The sequence below is a fragment of the Ceratotherium simum genome, chromosome 1 (assembly GCF_057802395.1).
Source record: "Ceratotherium simum simum isolate JZ-2026a chromosome 1, ASM5780239v1, whole genome shotgun sequence".
NCBI classification, from domain to species: domain Eukaryota; kingdom Metazoa; phylum Chordata; class Mammalia; order Perissodactyla; family Rhinocerotidae; genus Ceratotherium; species Ceratotherium simum.
In genome coordinates, this window is record NC_141900.1 from 85,112,692 (window position 1) to 85,136,308 (window position 23,617).

Below are 23,617 nucleotides of genomic sequence, written 5' to 3' on the forward strand. Positions count from 1 at the left end.
CCTAACACTTGAGCTAACATCTCTTTTGCCAGAACATAGTCATATGGCCTTATCTAGCTGTAAGGTAGGCCAGGAAATACAATCTTTATTCCAGAAACATGTGCCCAACTGAAAATCAGACATTCTATTACTCAGTGAATGAAGAGAATGGATATTGGGATAGGCAACTAAGCATCTGTCAGACAGTTTTTAAAAAGATTCGGTGGGCTAGTTTTTGAGGTTTGGTGGGGGCAGGTAGGAAGGGATAGACATCTTAAAGCACTATTTATATCATTGCTTAGTATTTTGTTTAGAGCTAAAAGCTCGCTTTCTTAATTAGTTTTCTAGACTGGGTCTAAAGCCTCTTCCACACACCACAGAAGTGGACTCAATAGGCTTGAATGGAAAGCAGAAAAAGTCTGTTTACAATTTCTGTCTGTTTTGAAAACAGTTTCTGTTTCAATCTTCTCAGTTGAAGGGGACTTTTGAATGTCTCAGTGGCCAAATACGTCCAAACCATACATCTAAGCCAGGAAGCTTTCCTGTTGTGGGTAAGCTTTAACCGTGAAAAGCATCACGCCGGTTTATTAATTACTGCCGCTTTTGTACTGTGTTTTCCGTTTCCAGGGAAATGCAAACCACAGGACGTGGTCTCTCACCCCATCCTCAGAGATTGTTACCATGGAGGACACTTTTCCCACATGGTAAACAAAAGAAAATGAGGAACGTGGGCTCAGAAGTTGTTTTCCCGACCTGGAAGCTGTTACAGGTGCTTGAGCGGGGGTGTAAGAGAAATGCCCAGACGAGGGGCTGATGGAGCCAGATGAGGAAAGCCTCAGGACCCCTTCAGCCTCTCCCTGACTTGATAACGAGATACCAAAATAAACCTCCATGCTTGTCTGCTGCATTTTTGGTTGTCAAATTGCTTTTCTAACTTGATTGCATTTGACCTTGATGGTTAATACATTATTTAATAAATTCTGGAATTCTGTACAAATTAGAATATGATTTCTCCCTGAAATGGACTTGAGTAGTGGGCAGCCTGCTTGGTTCTTTGACCTGATCTAGCCACCCCAGGATTTGGGCTCTTTCTTCCTCTGGCTCAGGGATGAAGAACATTGTCTCTCTGAGAGGGGGGATGGCCTGTTGATCCAGCAGGGCTGCTCAGCAGGGTTCCATTCCTCCAGCTGGCACCCTCACAAAGCCAGCTGCTGGGTAAGAAACTAATTCCTTCTACAGCTCCTTCAGTTTGACCTTCTAAGGAAAATAGGCCCGCAGACGTAACCAGCCATCCATAGCAGAGCACACAGCAGGCACCTACAGCCCTGCAACTCCTTCCAGAACCAGAAAAGGCTACTGCAGATAAACCAGGGTGTGAAGCAGCCCACATTGTGGAAAGCTCAGGAAGGCTGGGTTTTAAGTAGACGACAGCTCTTAAGACTCTTGGGGGTCGGTTGCATTAAGAGTAAGGGAGGGTTGAAAGGCAGGGAGGGTACTTTCCTCTTCTCAGTGGAAGGAGCTTCCCGGCAGCCTTCCTTCCTTGCTTCCTGCCTGGCTCACTGCTTTCTCAGCAAGTTCTGGGGGAGCTGTGTCCTCCGGGCCTGAGAAGGGCTGGGGAATGTCAGGGCATAAACAAGCCAGAAAAGCGCTCTGGAGGAAAAGGGAGGCTCCTCTGCATTTCCCTTTCCCGCAGGCCTGCCCTGGTTTTTCGTGATGTCATCCATTCATCATTGTGATCTGGTTGGCGGTCCCAGGCTTGGCCAGCTGCCCAAGGCCAGGAGGGAAGAGAGAGATCCCAGGACAAACGTGCAGTGGGCCCCTGAACTTGTGCGGAAATGTCATCAATTCCACAGAGAAAGAAGAAGACAGTAAAAGTCACAAGATCCTATCCAACCTTCCCTACCCTGAACGCCTGGGAAGAATTCAGGGGCCTCTTGCCTGTGGATGGGGAGCCAAACCCTGGAGTGGGCCTGGGTGTGGAGGAGGGACTGCTCTGCCAGATGGTTCATTCTCCGGAATTCAACCTGTTTCCTGACTCAGTGGTGTTTGAAAGCAATTTTGTCCAGGTACTCTTGGGTCGCTCCGAATGGCACTCCTTGGGTCGCTCCGAATGGCACTCCTTGGGTCGCTCCGAATGGCACTCCAGATTCTTCTAAACCTGTTCCCAAGATGTGACCAGGAGAGTCTGTCCCTGGGACTGGAGTGGAGTAAGAACCGAGGCGAGGAGAAGTCAGTGGGCCCGGAATGCAAGGCCACCCTCACTTGACCCTGACTTTGCACAGCCCCAGACAGGGCTTCTCCTGCAGACAGGTGTCACTCTGGGGAGAGAGGTCAGGTGTTCGCTGCTCTCAGTGGAGGATTTGGTATCCGAATCCCTCAATTTACTTCCTCCTCCAGGCTGTCAAGCCAAAGCAGACGAACAAAGAAGCAGTGAAACCAGATGCCCTTTGTGGGCTCGGACAGAACTGCTCTTTGGTGAAAGAATAGGAGCTAGGCACCCAGAGAGACCTGGGCTCAAAGTCTAGCCCACTGCTTTCTCGTCGGGAGACGTCATTGAGCAAGTGACCCGTGCACCCTGAATCCCAGTTTCCTCTATTGGAGGAGGGGCTGGACTAGCCTGGTCATTACATGTGAACATGGCAGGCAAAGGCCTTAGTACAGCGGGCACTCGGTGCATTTTTGCTTCCTTGTCCGGGCTCTCCTCCTGCCAGATGGGACCCGGGATAAACAGGACTTGGGAGCTGGAAGGGACCATAGAGTGTGGGAAAGGTGCAGGAGATAACAGAGCCCCTCAAAGAAGGGCCAAAGGACAAGTTTTTCAAAGAAAAGCCAGGACACAGTCTGGGCAGAATTCACAGAAGTGTGACACATGTCAGGGAACTCCTGGGGTATGGTTCTCGTGGGCAATTGCTAGCAGTAGGGAGTATAAATACTATGACAGTTGCTTAACCAACATAGATCAAAACAGTGGTTCTCAACAAGTGATGATTTTGCCACCACCCTCCGACCAGGGGGCATTTGGCAATGTCTGGAGACATTTTTGGTTGTCACAACTTGGGGTGGGAGGGGATATTACTGGCATCTAGTGGGTAGAGGCCAAGGATGCTGCTAAACATCCTACAATGCACAGGACAGCCCTCTCCCCCAAACAAAGAATTATCCAACCCAAAATGTGAACGGTGCCAAGTTTGAGAAATGCTCAGCTAAAACCACTGCTTCTGCCAAATGCTCAGACTGTGCCCGGGGCTGCTTTGCAGGTCAAAAAGGACAGGAAGTGGATAAACATCTACAAAGCCTCCAACACCATGGCCCTCGGGGTCACCTCCTCCGTGCCCTGCCTGCCCCTTCCCAACATCCTCCTCATGGCCAGCGTCAAGTGGCACCAGGGTCAGAGCCAGACGTGGAACAGACCATCCACAGCCCCACACATCATCCTGAAGAGGTAAGCAACACAGACGGGAGCGAAGGACAAGCGAGGTGAGGTGTGGATCCTCGAGGAGCGGAGGCTGCTTTGTGACTAAACTCAGGGTGGGAGAAAGCAGAGACGTCATCAGCAGGGATGTTAATTTTTTTAGACAGGCAGTGCACTGGAAGCATTGAGGCCAAGCGGGGCAAAGGGAGGCGCGAGGGGGACAGGAGTGAGAGGCCAGTCGACATGCCTGCTTTCCTTCCTGCTGCCTGCACCCCACTGAATCTTAGGAAATCTCTCCCCCTTTGGTGGAGGAGCAAGGAAGCCAGGAGGTCTGACAGATGGAGCACTGGTTGGGAGATGCAGGTTCTAGTCAGAAAAATAATTTTTGAGTCATAGGTTACTTGCTGCATTTCAGTTTTCCTCCCAGTAACATGAGTGGAACTAAGTCTCACTTAGAACTGTGACATATAGTGACGTCATGCTTGTCTAGGATGAAACAGCCCTTTTTGATATTTGAGCGTCTTGAGGATATTATCTCAAGAATCTCTAGATATTCCCAGAAGTCCAGGTAAACCCTTCATTTCTCCACGTTGCCTCAGTGCTAAATAAACCTCTCCGTTATATTCTGGGTGTACCTGTAGCCCGGCCCCTGCTGACTGATACCAGATCCAAAGCCAGCTCCTGAACCTTAGCTCCTTAGGGAAGAGTAACTGGGGCATTAAGGTCAGTGACTGGCCAAGCTGGACAGTGGGGCCAACTCTGTGGCAGAGGAGGGCAGCTGCCTTTGTGCTATCAAGAAGGAAACTGAAAAACCCTATGATCCCAGCTACCTTACTCCTAGGCTGTCTCTCCCAAGCAGACTCCAAGGAACACCAGCATGAGCATCATGGCAGGCTGGGTGGAGGTTAAAATGAAGATTCCAGGGCCACAAGCCAGACCTACTGAATCTGAATCTTTGGGGGTGTCTTCAGGTGTCAGCATTTTGAACAAGCTCACCAGGTGAATCTGATCTCCCCAAAGTTTGAGCACCACTGTGCTAAGCACTCTCTCTCCTACCCCCAAAAGGCTCAGTTCTGAAGGAGACACTCCTCATTTTAATAAACATAGTGTCAGATCAGAAGCACTGGGGTCGTCAATGTGTGTCTTCCCTCGTGCCTTCAGGATTCTCCCACTGAAGTTGGTGGAGCTCCAGATCTGTGACCACCTTCAACGCATCCTGCGGTTGAGGACAGTCACTGAGAAGATCTACTACCTAAGGCTCCACCCTGACCATCCTGGGACTGTCTTCCGCTTCTGGATCCGACTGGTTCAAATTCTGCAGAATGGCCTGTCCATCACCACCAAAGACCCTAGGATTCTTGTCACTCACTGTCTGGTACCCAAGAACAGCTACAGCCCCTCAGGAGATTCTAAGGTAAGTGGGCACCATTGCTGCCTCCAGCCAAGGCCAGAGCTGAGCTGTAGAGCTTAGGTGAGCTGGTATGTGGGCATCGTGTGAAGGTGATTCCTGCCTTAGGCCTTTTCTACTCAGTTTTATTGAGGTACAACGTACAACCATAAAATTCACCCGTTGTAAGTATACAGTTCAACACTTTCAGTAAATGTAGAGAGTTGTGCAACCATCACCACAATCCAGTTTTGGAACATTTCCATCACCCTAAACAATTCCTTTGTGCCTATTTGCAGTTATTCCCTGTTCCTACTTCCTGCCCTAGGCAACCACGGATCTGTTTTCAGTCTCTATTCACATTTCTGAGACATTTCAGATAAATGGAATCCTACAATATATAGTGTTTTGTATCTGGCTTCTTTCACTTAGCATAATGTTTTTCAGGTTCATCCATATCATAGCATGGGGCCAACTCTGTGGCAGAGTCACAGTTATCAATAATTCATTCCTTTTAATTGCTGAATAGTATTCCATTATATAAATATACCACATTTTGTTTATTCATTCACCAGTTGATGGATATTTCAATTGTTTCCAGTTTTTGGCTATTATGAATAATACTGCTATGAACAAGTTTTTGTATAGACATATATTGTCATTTGTCTTGGCTCGATTCCAAGGAATGAAATCACTGAGTCATATGGTAAGTTATGTTTAAACTGGGAAACTATTTTCCAAAGTGGCTGCACCATTTTACATTTCCACCAGTAATGCATAAGGGCTTCAGTTTCTCCACATCCTCACCAACAATGGTATTGTCTTTTTTATTAAAGCCATTCTAGTGGATGTGTAGTGTTTTTAATTTGGATTTCTTGAATGACTAATGATGTTGAGCAACTTCTCATGGGCTTATTAGTCGTTTATATATCCTCTTTGGTGAAAAAGGTCCAAATTGTCTATTCAAATCTTTTGCCCATTTTAAAATTAGGCTTTGTCTTCTTATTGAGTTGTAAGAGTTCTTTGTACATTCTGGGTACAAGTCCTTTATCAGATATATGATTTGCAAGTATTTTCTCCCAGTCTATGAACTTTTTCATTTTCTTTTTATTTTTTTTTTAAGATTTTATTTATTTATTTATTTTCCCCCCAAAGCCCCAGTAGATAGTTGTATGTCATAGCTGCACGTCCCTCTAGTTGCTGCATGTGGGACGCGGCCTCAGCGTGGTGGGAGAAGCGGTGCGTCAGTGCACGCCCGGGATCCGAACCCGGGCCGCCAGCAGTGGAGCGGGCTCACTTAACCGCTAAGCCACAGGGCCGACCCCCATTTTCTTAATAGTGTCTTTTGAGGAGCAAAATTTTTAATTTTTTTTTTTGTGAGGACGATCTACCCTGAGCTAACATCTGCCAATCCTCCTCTTTCTGCTGAGGAAGACTGGCCCTGAGCTAACATCTATGCCCATCTTCCTCCACTTTATATGGGACGCCACCACAGCATGGCTTGACAAGTGGTGCGTTGGTGCACGCCCGGGATCCGAACCAGCGAACCCCAGGCTGCCGCAGCGGAGCACGCGCACTTAACCGCCAGCGCCACTGGGCCGGCCCTAAAATTTTTAATTTTGGTGAAGTGCAATTTATCAATTTTTTCTTCTGTGGATCAGGCTTTTGGTGTTGTATCTAAGAACTCTTTGTTCAACCCAAAGTCACAAAGATTTCATTCTAATAAAATCATAATATCCTAAATTTATAGATTTAGCCCTTACATCTAGGTCTATGATCCATTTTGAGTTAATATTTGTGTATAGTATGAAGGAAGGGTCTAAGTGCTTTTTTTTGACATGTGGATATAAAATTGTCCTAGCACCATTTGTTGAAAAAGACTATCCTTTCCGCATTGAATTGTCTTGGCACCTTTGCCAAAAGTCAATTGACCATAAATGTAAAGATTTATTTCTGGATTCTCAATTCAGTTCCATTGATCTGTTTGCCTATTCTTGTGCCAATACCGCAATGTCTTTTTTTTTTTTTTTGAGGAAGATTGGCCCTGAGCTAACATCTGTTGCCGATCTTCCTCTTTGCTTCCTTTTTTCTCCCTGAAGCCCCAGTAGACAGTTGTATGTCATAGTTGTACATTCTTCTAGTTACTCCATGTGGGACGCTGCCTCAGTATAGTTCGATGAGCGGTGCATAGGTCTGCGCCCAGGATCCAAACTGGCAAACCCTGGCCCGCGGAAGCGGAGGCGCAAACAACCGCTACACCACTGGGCCGGCCCCTACCACAATGTCTTGATTAATGCAGCTTTATAGTAAGTTTTGAAATTGGGTGATGTAAGTATTCCAATTTTTTTTTTCAAATTGTTTTGGCTATTCTAGATCCTTTGCATTTCCATATAAATTTTAGAATCAGCTTTTCAATTTCTACAAAAAGCATGCTGGAATTTTGATAAGGACATCTTGAATTTATGCATCAAGTTGAGGAGAACAGCCATCTTGACAATATTGTCTTCCAATACCTGTATGTGGAATGTCTTTCCATTTATTTTGATCTTCTTTAATTTCTCTTAGCAATGTTTTGTAACTTTCAGTACACAAGTTCTGCACTTTTTTGTTAAATTTATTCCCAAGTATTTGATTCTTGTTGATACTATTGTGACTAGAATCATGTTTTCTTAATTTCATTTTTGCATCATTCATTGCAAGTATAGAGAAATAAAACTTATTTTTGTATATTAATCTTGTTCATTAGTTATAGCAGTTTTTATGGATTCCTTGGGGTTTTCTACATACATACATACATGTTATCTGTGAATAAAGACAGTTTATTTCATTTCCAATCTGGATCCATTTGTTTATTGCCTTATTGCATTAGCTAGAACCTTCAGTACAATGTTTAATATAAGTAGCAAAAGCAGACATCCTTGCCTTATTCTCGATCTTAGGGGAAAACATTCAGTCTTTCATTAAGTATAATGCTAACTGTGGGATTGTTGCAGACACCCTTTATCAGGCTGAGGAAGTTCCCTTCTATTCCTTGTTTATTGAGAGTTTTTATCATGAATGGATATTGGATTTTGTCAAATGCTTTTTCTGCATCTATTGAGATGATCATGTGGTTTGTCCTTTATTCTGTTAATATAGGATATTATATTGATTTATTTTCAGATGTTAAACCAACTATGTGTTCCTGCAACAAATTCTACTTGGTCATGGTGTGCATAATCCTTTTTATATGTTACTAGATTCAGTTTGCTAGCATTGTCTTAAGGATTTTTGCATCTATGCTCATTCAAGATACTGGTCTCTGGTTTTCTTGTGATATCAGGCTTTGGTATGAGGATAATAATAGCCTTATTGAATAATTTGGGAAGTGTTACCTCCTCCTCTATTTTCTGAGTTTGTGAAGAATTGGTATTATTACTTCTTCAAATATTTGATAGAATTCACCAGTGAAGCTACCTGGGTCTTTTTACCCCAGGCCTTAGTGTGATGAATATAATCCTGATCTGAGCTACAACATAAACTCCGTGAAGATGGAGATTTTTATCTGTCTTTTCACTCTATTCCCAGTGCCTGGCACATAGTTGACATTCAATAAATATTGAATGAATGAATGAATGAATGAATAAGAGTGGCATGCACAACTAGAACACTTCAGGGTATCACAGGCAACAGGAGAGAAAGCGATTTTACCCAGGCATAAAAAGCAGCTCAATATAAGATTTTTCTAAGAGGAATTAATTTTTAAAACATTTGTTACATTCCTACAATAAATATTCGATCCCTCTACATTTAAATATAAAACCAAGTAGCATATGCTTTATTAAAGTTTATATTAATGGGCTATTCAATAACATATTAAGTTATGTTAATAAGAATAGTTTATCTACTAAATTATATTTAAAGTATTCAGGGATGACATTTTCCTTAGGACACCAAAGGATATTTATAACAATACAGGGGGCGTAAACAAACAGATATGGCCTCAGAATTGCCTCTCTGAGCAGCTGGCATGGCTGCCCAATGGAACAGTTTGAGTTCCAACACTTTAGGGTCTGGACCATGATATTAGGAAAATGCAGAGACCCTAAAGCCTTGACCACATGGTTTTGCTTTTTTTCTCCATCTAGTTAGTACAGAAGAAACTCCAGGCCTCCCAGCCCAGTGAGAGCCTCATGCAGCTGATGGCCAAGGGGGAGAGTGAGGCCCTCTCTCAGATTTTTGCCGACTTGCACCAGCACAACCAGTTCAGGTAAAATCAGGCCAGCCTGACATCCCTTCCTGCAGCCCAGATAGTCCAGGCCATGAGATCCAGAAACCAAGTAACCTGGTTACTGAGCACAGGGAGGGACATGAAACACTGCCACTCTGTATCCAGTCTTTATCTTTGACTCAGGCAACCTCTCCCAGTTCTCTGTGCCTTATTCTCCTTCTCCACACAGCAAGCATGGTAGGCTTGGCTCCAGAGGAGGAATTTTGTAAAAAATGAAATAAAAAGTTAGCAACACAGGTGGAAAAGTAAAACCTAATTTCTAATCCAGCTCCTAATCCTACAAAGAAATAACCAAAACGTTGTTTAAAACAGCGTCTACTCATTGGGTTCCTTTACTGACTTACCTGGCCTCTGCTTAGACTTTGTGGAGCTTCTGTGGTCATTTTCTAAAAAACCTCCATTGTGCAGGCCTCGCTTCTCCATGCCTAGGGAAATGTCCCTGTATGTACAGATGACTTAGGGTTGAGTCTTAAGACTGGCTGGTGTGAGAGACACAGGAGTTGAGAGCACTTAGACCACAGGGCACCATGGCCAGAGAGCAAGGAGAAAGTGGGAACCAGGGTCCTCATGAACCTGATTTGTGGGGTAAGAAAAGGGAGAATAGAAATAAATTAGTAAATGTCACCAGAAGAGTAAAACAAGGTGTCAGAGAGAAGGAGACTTTTGTCATTCAGAGACAGAGCAAAAAAAAGAGAAGTTTCTGAGTGCTGGTAATAAACTGAGAACCAGTAGAGCTCAGAGGAGGCAATCTCTCGTAGTGGGTAAGAGCTTGCACAGACCAGGGCCCAGGTCACTGCTCTGACCGTGAGCTCTTGGGCACATTGCTCTTCTGGGCCTCAGTTTTCAGATATGTAGAATGGAAATTATGATAATGCCAACCTCATGCAGATATTGTCAGGATCAAAGGAGCTCATACGCATCAAGAGTATGGCACCCTCCTCAGCAAATGTAGAGGCAGATATAAGTAAACTCTCAATAGATATTACCTTGTGTTATTAACTCTAATTTGGGCTGGCAATAGAAAAGTATCAACACGAGAAAAAGACTTATTAGTTGCCTGCTGTTAAAGAATTTATACTGGGGTCATCACTCTGTATATCTCAGAGAAATCTGTGATTAAGAAGTTTCTGGGTAAGAGGTCACATTGGTGAGCTGGAGAGCGCTGGACTCGCAAAGAGCAGGACATGTTGAAGCAACTTTTTTTTGGGGGGGGGAGGAAGATCAGCCCTGTGCTAACATCTGCCAGTCCTCCTTGTTTTTTGCTGAGGAAGACTGGCCCTGGGCTAACATCCATGCCCACCTTCCTCGTTTTTATATGGGATGCCGCCACAGCATGACTTGCCAAGCGGTGCGTCTGTGCATGCCCGGGATCCGAACCGGTGAACTCCGGACCACTGCAGCAGAGCGCGTGCACTTGACAGCTTGCGCCACCAGGCCGGCCCTTGAAGCAACTTTTTGACTGTCTCAAAATGTTAAATCACAGGTGTTTCTATTACTGTTTGAAGGCCAGCTTCTGTTTATATTTCTTGGCCACAATTCAGTCACCTGGCCACACCCAGCTGCAAAGGAGGCTGGGAAATGCGTTCTCCATTCTGCATAGCCATGAGCCAACACAAAATCAGATGCTTTGCCCCCAAGGGAGAAGGGAAGAAGGGATACTGGTGAGTTTAGAGAAAGGAAAGGAAGGGAAGAGAGGTGGAGGTGTAAGGACATAAGTAGCAGTGGGCAGCAGCCGAGCAAGGCAGGGCCTGGGAAGCCACGCGAATGAATTTAGACTTTGAGTGTAATGGGATCCTTAGCAGCATTTTAAACAGGGAAGTGATCCAATTTACATTTTGAAAAGGTCATGCTGGCTGTTGCAGTGACGGCTGATTTGAAGAGACGGAGAGTAGGTGTGGAGACACCAGCCAGGAAGCCATGGCAACCTAGTCTGGGCTGTCACATACAAAATGGATCAGAGGGATGCGAGAAACAGGGAAAAATTAATTTTTGCTTCAGAGGGATGCGAGAAACAGGGAAAAATTAATTTTTGCTTCACTGTTATCTCAATAATTGCTTTGTACAGACATTTAGTTTCTTCTCTTTAATTTCCCAGAATAAAGCCCTGAGTGATGATTTTTCTCCTCATTCAGGCAGGTTCTAGTCTGGTTACAATTATATCAGATTTTGCACATTGGCAACAACATGCAACTTACAGCAAACAAAATAAACGGCTGAGACACAGGACTGAACAGATGGAGTTATATCCACTCATCCTCAGCAAAATCAGCAGCATGGGTTCTGCTCCCCACCACCCCACCCCATCCCACCTCCCCAGCCCATCCCACCTCCCCTTCCTTATTTTCTTCTGCTACTTTAATGTGCGTCACACCCACGCAGTAGAGCCACAGCTGGCCTTCTTCATATTTATATCTGCATCTCAAACTTTTGCATCAGGAAAAATATAACTAGAAACAAGACTTGAAATGAGAGTTTCATGCTCTATTCTTTTCCTTTTGACCTTCATTTCCTTGATCCTGAAATGGCTGGAGTTCCAGGAGCAGCAAAAAGACAGACACCAAAAAGGACAGCTCAGGTAACAGAGGGCACAGGGCACCCGTGTCTCGGAGAACTTTATGCACCGCAGTTGTAGGAATAAGATCCCCTCCAGCTCCCTACCCGGCTTTCCTGGTGCTGTCAGGGTTGCCACCATCCTTCCATACCTTAGTGAGTTCCTCTAGGCTCTTTGGACAACATCATCAATTTGGCACCAAATCCTACCAATTGCTTTCTTTGAAATGTTTCTTACATCTTTTACTTCATTTCTACTCCCACAGATGCTACCTAGTCCACCTTATCACCTCATGCCTGGACTACTGCAGTAATCTTCCGCTAGTTCATTAATTCATTTATTCATTCAAATACATGCGTCGAGCACTTGGTAAGTGCCGAACACTGTCGAAGGCTTTGGAGTCCCAGTGAAGAAAGACACAGTACCTCCTTCAAGGGGTTTATCATTTGGTAGAGTCAGATGGGTAAATCCTAAAATTACAAAACCTCTCCCTCCAGGCAACATTCAAAGCTCATGCCTGGGGTGCTTCAGAAGCACAAAGACAGGGGGTCCCTCACTCTCCCCAGGAAGCTATCCTGGAAGGCCTGGGACGTAGGTGAGCTGAGTCGTAGAGGAGGGTACAAGTGGGCTGGCTGAAGTGGATGAGGCAGGGCATTCTAGGAAGAGAACCTGTGTGACAGAGCACGACACATTGTGGAAACAGCAGCCAGCTTCCTATTTATTTCCAGGTTCCAGTTTACCCCAAATCCACGCATTTTGGCATGCATGACCCTGCATAAACGTCCTCTATTTTACCCATCTCACCTGATGGCTCACTCCTCAAATAAGAGCCCTCTGTCTCATCTTCTCCAGCCAAAATCTTCTACTCTAGCCAAATCTTAGCTATGGGGAACATGCCTCATTCATCCCCTCTCTGTTCCCTTTCCCCCGATGCTCCACGCTAAATCCTACCTATCATTCCAGATACACCTCACAACACCATCCTGCCCAGATGAATCTTGCCCCAGGTGAATCTTGACTTAGTTATAACCTCTCTTACGTTATTCCCTAATTATTTTGTAGGTTTAAGTCTTGTTTCTTCAACCAATACTAAATTTTTTTCATTTCTCTGAATTATCCACAGCAGCAGAGCTGGGAACACAACAGGAGCTCAATTAATATCTGTGCACCACACCACTAATAAATTATTCCTCCAAATTGGCTCAGGAGGCAGCCAGAATATCATGTTATATTTAGAAATTTAGAGGAATCTGTAGACTCCAGGGGAGCTCTGCCAACTTTCATCCATTCCAGGGATTACAAACTCAAGTACCTGCAGGTGGAATAAATGGGTAAAGAGTCTAGGTGATGTGGATATAAGAAATGGTTAACTTTTCTTTCAACTCTGTCATAAGTAAAACAACAGCTTGGCTGACACTTGAATTTAGCATTGAGGAGACAATAGGGAGTGGTGGGGACAGTGGCAACGAGAAACGAAGGTTTCAATTAAGGCTTCAATTAATTGTTGCCATGCTGGAACACAGGCCTGGTGTTGCCAGATGATCTGATTTTTCAAGAGAAGCCAAAAATATGGATTTTTATGTGACATATTCTCCACCCCATAAAAAATTAAAGCACAATATACGCCAACACTTAGTGGGCAAACAAAATATACCTGCAGACCAAATTCAGCCTGGAGGCTGCCAGTTCACAGCCCCTGCTCTACATGGTGAGGAGAGCTGATGCTGGCTCACATCTTCTCTAAGTCTATGAATGCTTTCTCACGTTATGTGACTGATAATACAATGGTGATTCATTTCTGTTTTTACACATATATTCAAACACACACACAAACACATACACCATACCCCATGAAGTTAGGGTTGAGGAAAACAGAAATAGAGAATATTTCAAACTTATTTCTGGGACTTCAGAGAACAGCTTGAGGATATCTGGTGTGAGGGAAACTACCCCTCCCAAGATGTCCCTAGGCTGATTTCAATTAATCATCCTGGGATGTCCTCAGGACACTTCTCTTTCCTTGGAGCTGAAGAAACTTCTCTTTTCTCTCTGGGCTCAGTAGTGTACTCTTTCACTTTGGAAGGACAGTCACACCTAAGCCTCTTTGAACTTTTGAATGAAAAGTGAGAGAGAGAGAGCGCACTACATTTGGAAAAACCAGTGTCCCAAACCTTACCTGTGTGGCTGAACCTTTCAACTCCCCATCAGCGGGTGGTGTGGCCTATTGCACTGCTTCCCAAACTTTAATGTGCAGACAGTCCCCTGGGGATCTTGTTAAAATGCAGATTCTGAATCAGTGGGTCTGGGTGGATCTGAAACTATGCATTTCTAACATGCTCCCAGGTGATGCCAAAGCTCCTGGGCTGCGAGCCACCCTTTGAGTAGCTGAAGCCAAGTGGACCAAGAACAGGCTCTGGCTTGAGGCCACCTGGGTTCAAGGCCATTGCCAGTTCAGCAAACTGAATATCCTGGGGAGATTCACTCGGTTAACCTCTCCAAGCCATATAGGTTCCCTCCTTTTACTGGCACTGCCTTGTTCACGTGATGTCGTGGTAAAAACACGGGCTCTGGAGCTGGGCTGCCTGGCTCTGCCTCCTCATTATATGACCATGGTTAAGTTACTTAACCTTGCCCAGCCTCAGATTCCTCACCCGTAACATAGGGACTATGGCAGCACTGAACTCTCAGGGTTGTTTTGAGGATTAAAAGAGCATTAATGCATGTAATTGTTTGGAATAGTGCCTGGCCCATAATAAGCACCCCACAAATGTGGGCCATAATCTGTGAGCATGCTCTGTGAATTAAAGTACAAACAAATGCATTCCCTTTTTGACCTAGAGAAAGATACTCCCGGTGAAGACTGCATCCCTTGCACCCGTGACCTCAGTTGGAGGGATTCGCTCACCTATGGAGAGTGGGAAAGAGAGAACCCCTCTGGGCCGCAGCCCCTCTCACTCCTCAGCACTCTGGCAGCCTCCACAAGGCCACAGCTGACCCCACTCATAGGTACAGTCATGGGATTAATCTGGCTGCCTTCATGGGACAGGCCTGGAATTCCATCTCAGGCTCACCTAGGTTCAGGTCCTAGGGTCCTGGGGTGATTCCAGGAAGCTGTGGGGTGGGAGTGGAGGTGCCAGCCACAGCCACCTCAACCCTCTTTTTCCTGCCCTGTTCTTCTCTACCTTCAACTGGGCTGAGTGAAACCCTAAGCATGGCACCTCCAGAGCCCCCAGAGGCCCCTGGGAGTTCCTGCAAGTGGCTCTGAATGGAGACCAGGATGACGCTATTGTCACTAGAGCTGCTTTCTCCCTGCTGGGTGGGAGGCATGAGGGTTCCTGTGGGCTCTTCCTTCGAGGAGGTGGGGAGCTGGCTCTCCCTTTTCCTTTCCAGAGCTCTGGGGGAGCCCCAACCTTCTGCTGCGGAGGGTAAGAAGGAGCTAGGCCAAGAAGGGTGGGAGTCAGACTTCTCTGGGGCCCAACCCTTATCTCTCCATGCTCCAAGTCTTATCCACCCATCCACGTACTCATTTCACAAACATTCGTTAAGTACTCCCTATGTGCCTCTGTCTGACCAGAGAAAGATCCCTAAAGAAGGTAGGAGTGGTTTATACTTTCTAAAGTAAAATACTATTAATAAACCACTAACTCTTACAAGATACCTGTTATTAATAGTTGACAAAAAAATTAACATAAGTATCTATGTGCTCACAGGAGACCTTTTTAGGCAGGTGATGTCCTCTTGAGCATTATTCTCTCCTATACTAACAGGAAATTCTATCTGAACCACCCTTTCACACTGGAGAGAATCTACGCAGCCCTCACCAAAGCCACTCTGCAGCATTCATCTTTCTGAGGGGCTCTGTCTGGATGGAGGGGAGGAGAAAGCTGCAACTACAGGAAAATAGAACCATCTCACGCTGATAGCATAGCCTTTCCTTGGAGAACGATTTGGGAGCATGGCTCCCGGACGAGAAGCATTATTCCAGCATTATTCCAGCACGTAACTTCATGTCCTCACCACCACACCTCACCTCCGTTCCACCACCAGACGGGCACAGGAGGACATGCTCTCAGGATGCCCAGGACCAAGAGATGGAGAGAAGGAAGGAAAGGGAAACAGGACCAGAGGAGAAGTGGAAAAGAACAAAATGGAAGTGAAGAGGAAGGTGGAGGGAGGAAGTCAGAGAAGAGGGGAGATACGGAGAGGTGGTAACAGAAAGAAATAGAAGAGAGTTGGGAGAGAAGCTGAAGAGGACGAGAGAAGAAATACACTGCTGAGAGATGCCAAGCTTCTATTTATCTAATTTAACTTGAAAGTAAGGCCATATACCAAAAAAGAAATATGTTTTCTTCTCTGCTCAGATTACTCTGGACAAGTATGAGGGGTCAGAAATGAATTCCAGCCATGGGATTCTCCTTAAATTTCCCTTTCTACCAGTTTTTCTTGTTAGTGCCTCTTTTCTGATTCAAGCTTTGGCCTTCTTCCTTAGCCCATTCCCTATCCGAGACTTGCTAGCCTGGCCCTGGTGTTCCAAATGGAGGTTTGGGGTTGAGGCTGCAGAAACGTTCCTGCAGGAGGTGGTAAGACAAGGTGTGTGAGGAAGGGAAATTTCTCTTTTGTATTCAAACTTTCCAAGTCTGCTAATATCTCAGCCCTACAAACACTGGCTCAATTTCTTTTGCATATGACACCCCCTTGAAATGTCAACATACCTTGTTAGTGCTTATTAAATTAGTGATTCCAAAGAGAGGAGACACAGGCTCAAAGCATAGGTAACTCAGAGATTTCAGGCTCAAAGTATAGGTAAAATCAGGGGTTCACAAATTATCAATCAAGAGAGTGTCCCTTGCCCGGTGGCCTAGTGGTTATGTTCGGCGCGCTCTGCTTCAGTGGCCCAGGGTTCAGTTCCAGGGCATGGACCTACACCACTTTTCAGTGGCCATGCTGTGGCAGTGACCCACATACAAAATAGAGGAAGATTGACACAGATGTTAGCTCAGGGCCAATCTTCCTCAAGTAAAAAGAGGAAGATTGGCAACAGATGTTAGCTCAGGGCCAATCCTCCTCAGCAAAAAAGAAGAAAAGGGGGCTGGCCCTGTGGCTCAGCGGTTAAGTGCGCGTGCTCCACTACTGGCAGCCCAGGTTCGGATCCCAGGCGCGCACCGACGCACCGCTTCTCTGGCCATGCTGAGGCCGCGTCCCACATACAGCAACTAGAAGGATGTGCAACTATGACATACAACTATTACTGGGGCTTTGGGGAAAAAAGGGAGGAGGATTGGCAATAGATGTTAGCTCAGAGCTGGCCTTCCTCAGCAAAAAGAGGAGGATTAGCATGGATGTTAGCTCAGGGCTGATCTTCCTCACAAAAAAAAGAAAAAAAGAAAGAGTGTCTCTCAGATGACCCATGGACTGGCCTCTTTGTTTAAAATGCACAATATTTCATATTCAATAAACCAGACAATGAGTATTTCAGAAAACCTGCTCAACTTTCCAATTAGAAAGGTTTTTGGGATGTCCTGCTTTGATTTAAGACATCCTAGGAGGCTCTTTTTCTTCACTGAAGTGGTTTTCAGACTGAAATGGTTGGAGGGCTACAAAGTGAGCTCCTAGATCACCATCACTCTTTCCAAGGATGACTTATGTCCTAATTCTTGGTGATTTCAAAATCCACATAGATGAATCGTCCTATAACCTGGTCACTGTTCCTTGAACTGCTGCCCAATGGTCCTGTCCTCCACCCTCTTCAGCCACTGACACCCATGATGTTACCCGAGAGTTTGTCATTAATAACTGCATACCACCCCCTTATTCCCACCCTCCAGCTATCCCACCTCCTAACTTTCCCCCTGAGTCCAATAATCCTTCGATCCCCCCAATCCTACAATCTATTGCTCCTTCTGGGTTTTCTCTGTCCCTCACTCTCCTCACGTCCTCATTTCCCTTCCCTCCATCCTAGATTACGTGATGAATCATTATTATTATCACTCCCTTGCATGCACCCTCAACACCTTTGTGTCTCTTCCACTATAATCACTTGGCTAAGTCCAGCTCTCCACCAACTCCATGCCTGCACATGCTGCTAAACTTGCCTAGAGAAAATACATGACATACTAACCAGTCTCACCTCAAAGTCATAATCACAAGCCTCAAGAGGGTCCTTAATGTTGCCTGGAGATCACACTGTGCTCCCCTCATCTGTTCTCTGCTGAATGGCTATTTCACACCTTCTCTCTCCTCAAACCCCCAATGCCTCCTGATGACCCAGCTTCCCATTTCACTGAGAACACAGTAGCAATTGAAAGAGAACTCCAAGCTCTCACCACCATGTCTACCACTTACCTAGAACCAGACCCATGGATCTAGTTTCTCTCCTTGTTACTATGGAAGAACTGTCTCCGCTCTAAGCAAAGTTTAACTCTCTCCCTTTGGTACTGGATCTCATCCCATCTCACCCACTCAAGGACATTGCTCCAGCACCTCTCCCCTCTTTTTCCTACATCATCAATTTGATCCTCACTCCTGGATCCTGCGCACCAGTAATAAACAAGCTGGTATTTCTTCTAAACATACTGTTATTTCTTCCATTTTAAAACAGAACAAAATAAAACAAAACCTCTCTTAGCCCCTCTGTCCCCTCTGCTTCATTTTTCTCCACCCCTTTAAACTCCTTGAAAGGGTTTCTAATTTCTTGCTTCCCATTCTCTCTTGAACCCCTCCGGGAGGTTTTTGTACCCACTACCCCACCAAACCTGACCCCCACATTGCTAAAGCCAATGGCCAACCAGTCCTTACCTCACTGTTAGCAACATGTGACATATGTGATTACTTCTTTCTTCTTGAAACACTTTCTTCACTCGGCTTCTATAACACTGCATTCTCCTGGCTTTCCTCCTCCTTCACTGGCTTTTACTCTCATTTCCTTTGCTGCTTCATTCTCATCAACACCCCTCTACCATCTTTGAACATTAGAAATTTCCAGGGCCTGCACCATGGCTCAGCGGTTAAGTGCGCGCGCTCCGCTGCTGGCGGCCCGGGTTCGGATCCCGGGCGCGCACCGACACACTGCTTCTCTGGCCATGCTGAGGCCACGTCCCACATACAGCAACTGGAAGGATGTGCAGCTATGACATACAACTGTCTACTGGGGCTTTGGGGGGAAAATAAATAAATAAATAAATAAATAAATAAATAAATAAAATTTAAAAAAAAAGGAAATTTCCAGGACTCAGTCCTTAGGTCTCTTCTAATCAAAACTCATGGCTTTCATACCACATATACACCAATTACTCCCAAATTTGTATCTCTAGTCCAGACCACTGGAAACTCCACAGATACATATCCAACTGCCTACTTAGCATCTCCATTTGAATGTCTAACAGGCATCTCAACACGTCCAAAAACAATCTCTCAATATTATCTTCCAAAACTTGCTCCCCGCAAAGTCTTCTCCATCCTAATAAATGGCAGCTCCACTTTTCTAGTTGCTCAAAATCTTGGAGTCATCCTTGACTCCTCTTGTTCTCTCCACTCCATTACCAACACACCAGGAAATCCTTTTAAACTACTTTCAAAACATATTCAGAATCTGACACTTCTCACTATTTCCACTGCTACCACCCTGGATCAGGTCATCATCATCATCACCTGGATTGTTGTAAAGCCTCCTAAGTGGGCTCCCTGTTTCTAACGTTACCCTCTTCAGTCTAATGTGACCCTTTTAAAGGCTTAGCTCATGTCACTTCTCTGCTCAAAATCTGCCAATGGCTTCCCATCTGTATTAGGATAATGCTGGCTCTGTAAGAGATAAACCCAGTGTATCAATGGCATAAAACAACCAATAGAAGTTTATTTCTCACAGAAAGTCCAAAAAGGGTGTGCCTGTTTGGTGAGTGGCTCTTTAACAGGAAACTGGGCTCCCTGCAGGTTGTGACTTTGCCATCTGCACTACACGGCTTCTAGGGTTGCCACAGAAAGAGAAAGAGCTTGAAGAATCACACACAGCAGGTTTGTATGGCCAGTACTGGAAGTAGTGGATATCATTTCTGCCCCTCTTCCTTTGGCCAGAGCTCAGTCACATGGCCACACTGCATGGGAGGCTAGGAAATGTAGTCTAGCTGTGTTCACAGGATGAAGAGGAAATGGTTTGCTAAACAGCCAGTCTCTTCCACACCATCTCACTCATAGTAAAAGCTAAAGTCTTTACAATGGCCTAAAGGTCCTACATGGCGTCCCTCTCCCCTTTGCCCCCATCCCTGTTTCTACTTCTCTGACCTCATGTCCTCTACTCCTCAATTACTCCACTCCAGCCACACTGGCGTCCTGCTGCTCCTCAAACACTCCAAACATGCTTCAGCTCAGGGCCTTTGCCCTTGCCATTCCCTTTTCCTGGAATGTTCTTCACCACCTTCAGATGTTCACTCACACCTCACCTTCTTCATGAGCCCTCTCTGGCCACCTTTCTAAGATTGCAACATCACTCCTGATAGTCCCTACACTCCCTGTCTCCTTTCTTGCCATATTTGATTTCTTAGTACTTATCACCACCTCTCATTCTATACATTTTTCTTTTTTATCTGGTTTTATTTTGGCTACATACCAGAATATAAGCACCACCAGAGAGTGTAGTCCATTTTGTTCACTACCGTATCGCTAGTGCCTAGAACAGTATCTGGCACACAGAAAACAATATATTTGTGGAGTAAATGTTCAGTAGCACCATATGAACAGAGTTGGGATGCCTGAAGGACATTACCCTTTTGAGGTTGACATCATTATACCTGCCACAAACAGTCCTTCAGTGCTTCTCTCAGAGATAGAATCCAGGGCTAGATGGGCCTTGAGTGCAATTGAGGTGACATTTCTTATGTGTGTCACCCCCCAAGTCCTTTCCTCCTCTACCCACCTTCTAACTCTGGAGCTCCCAGGAGGTCTAATCTGCTTTTCTCTCCTCAGAAAGCTCATTTGTTCTCATGGCTCCATCAGCTGCCTCTTGGCCAATGACCCTTCTAAGTATCTCCTCCAGCCTATTGGCTCTTTCTTTTTAGATGTTCTGCCATCACCTTAGATTACTATGTCTTGAACTCAATTCACTATTTCTCTCATCTTCCACTCATGTAGTCATTCTCCCAGTTTCCTATGATTAAAACTTTAAATTTTTGAGTGCTGCTCCTTCATTTCTTTCATCCAAGCAGTCAATAAATCCAGGATTTGTTTTCCACTTTTAAAAGTTCTCTTGTATATAAGTGTTCATTACCATTTCCCTTTCTCTGCCTAGGCCAGGCTCTTATCCACAGGGAATCTCAGGATTGGAGGGCCACATCCCTGGCAGAGTCCTGCTACCTCATCCAGCCTCCTTTAGGACACTTCCAAGATGGGTGGCTCTCCCACTAGGCTACAGTTTTGTAAGGGCAGGGACCATGCCCTCTTCACTGTGGGTTCACCAGCACCTAGCATAGTGCCTGACTTCAAGGAGGTATTTTTAAAAGTTTTTTAAATACCTCCGGATGCAGCCTGTTTTATAGTTAATCCTTATTAGGAGGGCCGGCCCCGTGGCTTAGTGGTTAAGTGCGCGCACTCCACTACTGGCGGCCCAGGTTCAGATCCCATGAGCGCGCCAACGCACTGCTTCTCCGGCCATGCTGAGGCCGCGTCCCACATACAGCCACTAGAAGGATGTGCAACTATGACATACAACTATCTACTGTGGTTTTGGGGAAAAAAAACGGAGGAGGATTGGCAATAGATGTTAGCTCAGAGCCGGTCTTCCTCAGCAAAAAGAGGAGGATTAGCATGGATGTTAGCTCAGGGCTGATCTTCCTCATAAAAAAAAAAAAAGAAAGCAAAAAAAATCCTTATTAGGAGATGCGCCTCCCTGAAAGAACCACTTCATTCCATTCCACCTCCCACATAGGCACAAGCTTAGAAACCTTCAGAAGATGACCCACAGTTCCCACTGCCTTCAGCTCAGGCTCCTCAGATTGTTAAGACCTTCCACTACCTAGAGAAACTTATCATCTATGCTTTCCCTTCATGCCCCCCTCTCTTTTTTACCCCCCTCACCCCCTACCTGGCCTAAGAATTTACCTCCTACTCTGACCCCAACTTGCCCTTGTTCCTGTTATTCCTCTTCTGAATAGCGCATTCAGGACTTCCTTAGTCCTGCCTGAGTCACACCTCCTTAGGAAGCCCTCTCTGGCTACCAGAGAGGTCACTGTCATTCCTTTGTCTGAATTCCCAAAGCATTAGTTGTCAACTTCTGATCTTGGTGCTTAAAAGTTAACTAACTTGCTTTGTATTTAATTCTTTCATGAACATACTACTTGTCTCAACTGGATTTTAAAGTATAGAGGCTTTATGTGCTAAGAACACAGTAGGTTTATATTCCATTTGTGTTGCAAACATAGTAGCCCTCATTTAACATTTGTTTTAATTTCATGACACGAAAATAAGTGAATAATTTCCTGTGTTCCTCTTAAATCAGGGACGTGCAATGGGTTCCACGCATTCAGTTCACTTAACATTATTAAGCATTTACTTTGAGCTGGGCAGCAAGCTCAGACCTGTACATACAAAGATGAACAAGGTAGATCTCTACCCTGGAGCTTAGTCTGCAGGAGGATAGATGGATAAGCAGTATTTTATAGCAAAATTTGGCAAAGCGTACTAAAGATACAAAGTGCTATGAAGGCAAATAAGAGAGAAATTATTATGCCTAGTAGGGTGAGGAAACGCTTCTAGAGATAATATCTGAGCCAGGATTTCTGTGAACTGGGACTTCTATTCGCATTGACAAAGCAGAAATTCAGAAAACGCACTTATTCCAAGCGGAGGAGGCCACTTGATGAAGAGAGGCCATAGATGTGAAAGGGCGGGTGGTTCGGGAACACAGAGATGATGGTGGCCAGAGCGCAAGATATGTGAGGGGGAGTGGTGGGAGACGAAGCCGAAAGATACACTGGAGCCAACGAGTGAAAAGGCTCCTGTAGGCTACCCCATCAGAACAGTAGTGCTGAAGGGAAAGGAGAGGTTGGGGCGACTGATACAGTCGGATAATTCGGCTCTGGGTGCCTGTGGGCATGAAGATAACCGGCGGGGTAATGCAAGAAGCCCTGTGGAAGCCGAGTCACGCGCTGTGAACCCGGACGTGGCGGCCAGACAGCCGCGCCCACACGCCACCCGGAGTAGGGGGCTGAGGCCCACCAAGCCCGCAGGTCCGGGGACCAGAGCAGGGCGGGAAGCCGGTCCACGCAACTCGGCGCGCTCGCGGGGACGTGGCGCTTTCCAGCCAATCCCAGCTACGCGACTGCGGGACCAATGGCTGTCCGGGGCAGCTATGCGTCAGCGGCCGGTTTGTTGACGATTGGTCGGGAGGCCGCCGGCGAGGCGGAGAGGGGCGGGGCGCGGAGCCGCTTCCGGTTGGGCGGTGCTTGTGCGCGTGAGCTGAGCCGGTGGGTGAGCGGAGGCTGCGGCACGGTAGGCTGTGAGCGCTGTGAGAAAAGGTAAGTGCGGTGGTCCGCGGCCCCTACTCCGCAGCCTCGTCCTTTTTCGCTTTCTTTTTGTCCTGAGGCCTCGTTCCTGACGCGGGATGGGCCTCCTTCTTTCGGGGCCTGTGTTTTTGCTAGCTCGGGGACCCGGGGCCTGAGCCGGCTCGCGACCCCAGGGCCCTCGGCGCGTAGCCTGGGTTGGAGGCCGCCGCTCGCCTTTCCGCTCGCTGTGAGAAGGGGCCCGGGTCTCGCGAACTCGGGCTCCCGGCTTTGCGTCCTGTGGGTGCTGTTTTGTGCCTGGCTTGCTACGTCCTCTGTCCGTGGGCCTCGCCACTCACCGAGTCCGTCCGACTAGGGGCCACTCTTGTTTGCCTCTTGAAGGTCGGAGGGCATCAGGTAGTGTTATTCTAACAGCTCCCTGCCACCTCCCACTCACCGGCCTGCTTGTGTCCTCCGGCCCCACCCCAAGGCCACATCCCCAGGGTAGGGTGCATCTGCCAAGAAAGTCGTGTTCGCTGACTTTGAGGGTGTA

The 23,617-nt window shown here is 46.2% G+C and overlaps 2 protein-coding genes across 3 annotated transcripts in view; both read left to right on the top strand.

Annotated features, from left to right (window-relative positions):
- The first annotated feature begins 1,814 nt into the window (after positions 1-1,814).
- On the top strand, positions 1,815-23,277 carry GARIN1B (golgi associated RAB2 interactor 1B). The gene is made up of 8 exons (XM_087434267.1): positions 1,815-2,045; positions 3,237-3,421; positions 4,553-4,805; positions 8,906-9,027; positions 11,586-11,623; positions 14,438-14,645; positions 22,813-23,074; positions 23,224-23,277. The coding sequence occupies exons 1-8, from the start codon at positions 1,815-1,817 to the stop codon at positions 23,275-23,277; spliced, it is 1,353 nt and encodes a 450-aa protein (XP_087290393.1).
- The window catches only part of CALU (calumenin), a 29,496-nt gene continuing 28,900 nt past the window's right edge, over positions 23,022-23,617 (top strand). For both annotated transcript variants that reach the window (XM_004418713.2, XM_004418714.2), the window contains exon 1: positions 23,022-23,100. The gene's annotated coding sequence lies outside the window, so the exon portion shown is untranslated. The remainder of the gene's footprint in view (positions 23,101-23,617) is intronic.

What these genes read in the sequence shown, in the direction of transcription:
- GARIN1B (XM_087434267.1), top strand. Translation starts at nt 1,815, where the DNA reads ATGTCATCAATTCCACAGAGAAAGAAGAAGACAGTAAAAGTCACAAGA. An exon ending in CACCAGCACAACCAGTTCAG is followed by an intron (nt 9,028 to 11,585) that starts GTAAAATCAGGC and finishes CTGGAGTTCCAG; the next exon opens with GAGCAGCAAAAAGACAGACA. An exon ending in TGAGCGGAGGCTGCGGCACG is followed by an intron (nt 23,075 to 23,223) that starts GTAGGCTGTGAG and finishes TGTTTTTGCTAG; the next exon opens with CTCGGGGACCCGGGGCCTGA.